The following is a 7664-nucleotide window of genomic DNA, read 5'->3' as shown; positions in this document are numbered from 1 at the left end:
TATTCTCTCCTCACCCTCACTGTGCTCACAAGCTGCCTCAGGGCCCGTGCCCGGCGTTCACCTCACCTCCGCCTTCCGGCAGCTCCCTCAGCACCAGAGCCGCGCCCACCTGACTCCTCTTCGGGTCCCCAGAGTTCAGTGTGATGACTTGCATGTTGAGGTGTCCAGTGAATTATTTAGACTGAATGAACAAAGGTCCCAGGTAATGTGGATCTGGGGTCCAGACCATACAGTCCTAGTGGATGAGATCCAGATGTAGGCAAGAGTCTGAGTGACCTGCTGTGGGGGCAGGTCATGGGAAGGGGGTTCAACACTGAGCCCCATCTCTGTGAATCGGGGGCTCCCCATAAACAGCCTTTCCACGGGTCAGACTTGTGGACAGACCCAGCCTCATACGATGGAGAAGCGAGTCACCATGAGTGAGAGAAGGGAGAGGGAAGGATGTGATACCTTCTTGGGGTTGACCTTCTTGGCTTTTCCAGAGGCCTTGGGGGCACCACTCCAGGACCTACTTTTTGATACCTCCCTCCCTGCAACTGGTAATTGAATTGATATATTCCAACTCCGTGGGCCTGGGGAGGGGCCTCAGTACCTGTAGCTTTAAATTCATTTCCTAAGTGATTTGATGCACAGCAAAGCTTGGCCACCACTACAGACATATTTGTGCTCAAGAGAAACAGAATTCTCTCAAATTCCCAGTCAGTGCCCGGGAGGGGCCGAGATTCGGAGGCAGTTGGGTTAGTTCACGGTGGCATCCACAGGCCTGTTCACTCGAGACTCTCTCTCCATCCAGCATTCAGTGCTTGCCCACCCTTTGGTGTGGGGTAGCTCAGAATTTGCACTCATCCCCTCCGTGGAGCTAGTTAAAGAACATTTCTGGAGCGCCGAGTGGCTATCAGAACAGAAGAGAGAGCATTTGAGGGTAAAAACCTTGCTTACTTGGTGTACAAAATTGCCTTTGTTATTCTGAATTGCTTGAAGTTTCATTCTTTTTATCATCATCATGATTATTTTTTATTGGGCAGGCAAATCAAACAGGAAGAAAAGCATGGCATAATTCCATGACACAAAAGGATTTCTTTCTTCTTGTTTTTAATCTCCTAATAAACTGGGTCACTTCCCCCACCCTGTATGAATATATTTGAAATCATTTCCTTCTTGACGACTGGAGGGTTTTCTCTGGTGCCTCCTCCAGCTCCCCTCCATTTATTGGTGTTTTAAACCCTCGGAGCAGTCAAGGAAACAGCTTTCTGCGAGGGCCTGGCTTTCCTGCTGACTTTGTTCCTGTCCAAGCTTTCCAGAAACGAGATGTGCTTATTGCTGCCCTTGCAGAATGAGGAGCGGAAGACCCCACATGTGGGTCTGCCTGCCAGAGCCCCCTTCCTAGAATGAGCTGTCTGATAGAATATGCCGATCTACAATGAAAATGAGAAGCCAGGAGAATCCCTGCTGGAGGAGCAAGATATGGTGGATTAATTCAGAAGACGTCCCGCTTTCAACAAGGATCACGTTGTACATCGTCCATTCATTCCCCACTCCCACCCCCTCCCCCGTCCTTACTTATCAGTTCTTCTTAGTGTCGTGTCCATTTCATCCTGACAGATTCTGAAGGATTGATTTCACACTCTTCGTTGACTCTGTCTCCCTGACAGAATTTCTGCCGAAGCGAACTGGAAATGGGGTAATGGGTTGCAACTATTGGGTGTGTGGTGTGTTTCCTCCGGAGCGAGAGGAGCGGATTCCCCTGGTGCACGGGAGAGCTGAGCTGGGGGAAGCACTGGGAAGTCAACGCCGCAAGACTGTGCCAGACCTGGAGAAGGAAGTTTTAACCTCTGGGATTCAAAACCCTCGTTAAATATTCTGACTTCATCGGGGGCTATTTTCATTCCTCCCTAGGAATGAATGAAAAGGTAAACGCCCTTCAGGTTTTGTTTGTTGTTCCTGTCTGCTACACGTGCTTAGGACATATCGGGGGAAAAACCAGACCAGATGTTTGCTAGAGCCAGATGTTCAGACAGACCCAACGTCTTTGTACCCTTAGTAATTGTTGGGCGAGACGCCGTGCCTCTGGCCAGTCACAGATTCTCCTGTGCTTGCGACTTTGGGTCAGCTGTGCAAACCACCTGCATCATAAAACCTTTAAATTATCCTGTCAGCAAGTCGACAGTAGAAACCCTCCAGGTTCAGGGGTTCCTGGGTGGCTCAGTCGGTTAAGCGTCCGACTTCGGCTCAAGTCATGATCTCACAGTTCATGAGCTCAAGACCCGCATCGGGCTCTGTGCTGACAGCTCAGAAGCTGAGTCTGCCTCGGATTCTGTGTCTCCCCACTCTCTGACCCTTGCCAGCTTGCACTCTATCTCTCTGTCTCTCTCAAAAATTAAAAAAAAAAAAACCCTCCAGATTCAGAACTGACATTTTTGAATATTAGAAGGCACTCTGGTGACCACCACAGACTCAGCTGTCCCTGGCCACACATGCCCTCTGTCCCCTTACCCCGACTCCTCGCCCCTCACCTGGGCACCTGGCACTGACTTCCTGACCCTCAAGCCCCCTGGGTGGGTAAGTCCTGGATTCCAGGACTTATATGCCAAATATAAGCTGGGTGCAGGCCGCGTGCTGAGTTCTTCATACTCACTCTTCTCGTCTTAAATCTCAGAAAAATGAAGAGAAGTGGGCTTCACTCACGCCTCTGTCCTTTCCTCCTCCTCCTTCCCTCCCACTCTTACGCTGAAGGGCCTTCTCCAGGTCAGCATTGTTGTCCTGGGCACAGTGCTGCAGAAATGACAGAGCGCATGAACTGCGGACTTCGTTCTCTCCACTTGGCCACAGAGAAGATGTCCCAGAGAAGGAAGGCCACACACGCCATGAGCTGCAGATCAGCCTTCCCGAAGCCCAGGCTGCCGTCGGTCCTAACAGCAGAGAATGGCTGAGTCAGGCATTTGCCCTCGTTTGGCCCAAATCCAGGGACCGCGTGGGTCCATCCGCTCACCTGCTCAAACTCCTCAGATAACCTGAAACCGGACCCTCATCAGCAAGCTCTGCCCTGGGTGCTCCAGATCTCATGACCCAGCCAGAGGGAGGGCAGAGCAGAAGAGAGGGCAGGAGCCCGCCTAGAAAAGCAGGTCTCTGCCCACTCAGTCACGGGTGTCACCTCCGCCCTGGCCAGGCCCACGCCATGGGGTGTCCATTCTGTCTTCTTCCTGGGGAAGAATGTGTTTTTACGATCAGAGAGGGCCACGGGAGCACGCATGGCTGCCTCTTTTGAGCCAAACGCCACCCTTCTCTTTCCTCATGATTCCCAGGTGACATGCAAGCCATGTTCCCGGGGCCGCCCCAGCCTCAGTGGCGCTGAGTACCGTGTCCAGCTGCCTGTGATAATGAAGCGTAGAGAAGGTTATAATGAAGGTATACTCCCATCTGCTGCTGATGCACCCACATCCGAGTTGGATGTTCATTTTCTCTGCTGCATTTTGATTTCCCCTCGCTGGGTGCTAGCCTTGCTGAAGGACAGCATTCATTGGCAAACTACAAGATGGCTTTTGATAAAGCTGTGACTTAGCATAAGAAAGCCACAGAGTGGCATTTTCGCCAGTTGGGATTCCTAAGTGGAACCTCTGATGGAGGGGAAAACACAGGTTATCTTGAAGGCGACACACATGTCCACTGTCCAGGCACCCAGGATTACATGTGCTTGTGTGTTTCAACAATTCTACATCATAAGTACTTTCCATAAGAATTTTGTTGTTTTTGGGGGACACAGTCCATTGAGCATCTGACTTCAGCTCAGGTCATGATCTCCGGGTGTGCGAGTTCGAGTCCCGCATCAGGCCGTGTGCCAACAATTCAGAGCCTGGAACCTGGTTCGGATTCTGCGTCTCCTCTCTCTCTGCTCCTCCCCACGCCCTACTCTCTGTTTCTCTGTCAAAAATAAACATTTAAAAGATTTTTTTTAGAAAGCACTTTGTTGTTTTTGTTCATTAAACAGTCTTTGGCCGGGGTCCTGGGAGAGGGTCTGCCCCAGTGTCTTTCTGCTGGATTCAGCAACACATGGCCTCCACAGGAGTCTGAGGTAACCCAAGGGTATTCTTATGTGTCTCTCCGAAGGGGCGGGGCTCCTGTCATTCTTCCTCACCATAGAAATTCTGTCTTAAGGTGCCCCTTAAGACAGGACCTTCTAGAACATCTCAGGTAAGTTCTACACATTAACCCTAGCAGGAAATACCATGACACCACATGTGGGAAGTAGCTCTCACACTTTCCTGACGCTGATTTACTTTACGAGATACAACAAATAAAAAGCCTTTGTGTCTTTTGAATGGCTCTAAGGGCTCCAAATCTTGCTTTCTCTCCACAGAGCATCATATACTATATGGTGACATCCCCCAAACTTCTCTCGTGGATCAAAAATGAATCACTTCTGAAGTCCCTGCAGCCGTTTGCCAAGTGGCATTACATCGAGCGTGACCTCGCCATGTTCAACGTTAACACCGATGATGACTACGTCCCGTGTCTCCAGGGGATTACACGAGCCAGCTACTGTAATGTTTATCTAGAATGGATTCAGTACTGTGCACGGAAAAGACAGGAGGTAGGTCAGGGAGGTGGGGGCTGGAGGCATCAAGTTAAATTTAAAAAAACAAGGAGCATTTATCCAGTCCGTCTCTCTCTTTTTTTTTTTAATGTTTTGGATGTTTTTATTTTACTTTTGAGAGACAGAGATAGAGTGTGAGTGGGGGAGAGGCAGAGGGAGAGGGAGACACAGAATCCAAAGCAGGCTCCAGAACCTGAGCTGCCCAGAGCCCGACGCGAGGCTCGAACTCACAGACTACAAGATCATAACCTGAGCCGAAGTCGGATGCTCAACCGACTGAGCCGCCAAGGTGCCCCTTTTTCTTATGCTGTGTGGTAGACTCTGCTAATGTAGAGGAGACAGACATAAGCATTTGGATAAATGTTTATTTAACACTTAGGCAAAATTAAAAGGAAGAATTCACATACCACTTCTCCAATAGGGGAGCCTTGAAGGTATACTTCTCTCTATACCGTGCTCAGGGTTAGGACAGTTTTAAGCATCCGTCATCGCTTTAAAAGTCTGGAAACTTCTCTGTTTAGTGTGTTTTGAGATTTCTGTACAAAGGATATCTCTGCTGAAATCGGGAGGATTTACTGCACATGTTGAATCGTGGCCATGCAACCAGCTTGTCAGCCATCAAGATGGCCCACATCACTTGTGCAATAGTGTATCATGGGTATTATCGCTCACACACTGAGGACACTTCTAGAAATGACTTCAGGATAATGACAGCTTCTAGAAAGAAGGGTCGGCAAGGAGGAGGAGCAAGGGGAGGAGAAAGGGGAGGGAAGCAAGTGGAGGGACTTGGTTGACCTTGCTTCTTGGGATTTGAAAAGCTGAATCCATACGCCGTTGATGGACAGTTGCTCCAAAATGAATACAACCTCCTCAGTAGTGATGGAGTCTGCCAGCGGACTTGAGGAGACAAACCAAATGACACCAACCCAGGTCCCTGACCTTTCTGCGAGTGATTAAAAGCAAGTCGCAGAAGGAACAGGTGGCAGAATCCTTTCCCAGATGCAGCAAGGAGAATGAGTGCTGATATCTTAACCCAAGCTTGGCCTCTTCAGGTGGCTGAGTGGGTCAAAGATTCTACAGATATTCCTAGCTATCCCCGTGATAGCGTTCTTTCCTCATTTGGTTCCTCAAATTGTTTCCTTTGCCCTGCAAAAAGATATTTCGACTCTTTCTTCTGCATCTCTCCCACACCCCTCTTTTTCAGCTGACTTTGGATGACCCCTTAAATTTAATTGTCGATTGTGGACTTACGGTCAATTCAGTGGGCTCCTCGTTATAGGGAGAACAGAAAACCCTCACCTGCACGTGATTCCTATACTCTTCCCTCCCTGCTAGACACATCTTGCCCCTCCATTGAGTGCTAAGGTGGGTATCCATCTTACTGGAACCTCTGACCATCTTCACCTGAATCACCATATTCAAAATTCCAGAGAATTAGGTCAACAAGGCACACATTAGCCCCATCTCTCCCCTAAAGTAGCTTCCTCATTTCAATTTTTTTTCCATGTCCAAGCACAAGACAAAGGGCTTCAGGAAGCAGAGAATTCCCCAACCCTGGGGTGTTCTAGTCACCTCAGTGTCCACAATGGCTGGCGGGCAAAGCCCCCTATAACTCTACCTTTATGATTTTGCGTCGGTGAGTGTTGGAACCCATGCGAAAGTTGAATTAACGACCTTGCTCTTTCAGCCTTCCAAGAACCTCGACAGTGATGAGGACTCTTCTCTTGTGACCCTGTCCTTTGCCCTGTGCATCCTGGGGAGGCGAGCTCTGGGAACGGCAGCTCACAACATGGCTCTCAGGTACCTGAAGAAATGGCACAGGCACCAACGTATTTCTGACCGATTTTTGTCAACCATTTTCTTTATTTTAACGTTATATAAGGATAGTTCTTTCCATAAAACATTCTGTTGGGCCCATAAGAAGCCTTCTTGAGCACTGTGACCTTTGGGAGTTCTACTTTTAGAAATGCCACTAGAATAGCGCAGCCAAAATCCCAGAATTCTGGGTACAGGGCCTTCTGTGTTACGAGGTACGGATATGAAGATGAAATGAAACCATTTATAGGAACTACCTAGCCTGGTCTCTAGCAAAATTAATGCTTAATAAAGGTTCATTCCCTTTCTCCTTTTTTCCACACGAAAGAAAATCATCACACCTGCCCTCTGTCTGTGGGGCTTTGATTAATTGGATGTCTCCTCGGCTGTTTTTTCAAACTCTGTTTCTACCAGATCTTCCTTTTCTGTTTGTAAATAGCTCACGGTTTTCTCCTTTTTTAAAAAAATTGACCTATCATTGACAAGTAGCATTATATTTGCTTCATAATGACGCACTATTTGTAGATACTGCAAAATGATCATAATAAGTCTAGTTAACATTCATCACCATACATATTTTTATTATGTTACAAATCTTTTGCCTTGTGGTGCAATAGAGCATCATTAACCCGAGAATCATCATACCGTGTTTATATTACATCCCCATGACTTCATTATCTTATGACTGGAAGTTGGTACCTTTTGGCCTCCTTCATCCATTTTACACACTGCCTTCCCCTCCATCCTACGAGCTTGGTTTTGTTCCTGTTGTTTTGTTTTTTAGATTCCATGTATGTGAGATCACACAGTATTTGCTTTCCTCCATCTGACTTCCTTCACTTAGCATAATGCCCTCAAGGTCTACCCATGTTGTTGAAAATGGTAGAATTTCCTTCTTTGTAGGAATGAATAATATCTCCACATTTCTCTTCGTAAAGAACAAAATATAAAGTTAAATTCCCTCCTGGCCCTTTCACCCTCCACCCTCTGTCACTGTGGTCTTAATCTTGTATTCATGAACAAGCTCTTAAACTTTCCTTATGAGTGACTCTGTGATTGGTGGCCCCCACCCCCTCCCTGCCCGTTTGCTTTCTGTTCCTGTTACTCCTGAGAAGCTGCTCTTACAAATTTTGTGTCACCTTCTCGTCACCAAAATCGCTGGCCATTTTCAGACTTTTCCTTTGGTACCTAGCATGGGGGGCCTGATGTCATGGACTCTGCTTGTCCTCAGGATCACCTCGATTGGGGCACATTCAAG

The 7664-nt window shown here is 47.9% G+C and overlaps 1 protein-coding gene across 1 annotated transcript in view; it reads left to right on the top strand.

The window, feature by feature from the left end:
• The window catches only part of PCNX2 (pecanex 2), a 300955-nt gene that overhangs the window by 264234 nt on the left and 29057 nt on the right, over positions 1 to 7664 (top strand). Inside the window, exons 31-32 of the mRNA XM_077751690.1 lie at positions 4355 to 4588; positions 6279 to 6391. Of these exons, the coding sequence (XP_077607816.1) occupies positions 4355 to 4588; positions 6279 to 6391 (347 nt within the window). The remainder of the gene's footprint in view (positions 1 to 4354; positions 4589 to 6278; positions 6392 to 7664) is intronic.

This window comes from Crocuta crocuta, unplaced genomic scaffold, assembly GCF_008692635.1.
Source record: "Crocuta crocuta isolate KB4526 unplaced genomic scaffold, BGI_CrCroc_1.0 scaffold59, whole genome shotgun sequence".
Taxonomy (NCBI): domain Eukaryota; kingdom Metazoa; phylum Chordata; class Mammalia; order Carnivora; family Hyaenidae; genus Crocuta; species Crocuta crocuta.
Note: the sequence above shows the minus strand (reverse complement) of the source record. Positions and strands in the feature narration are given on the sequence as shown.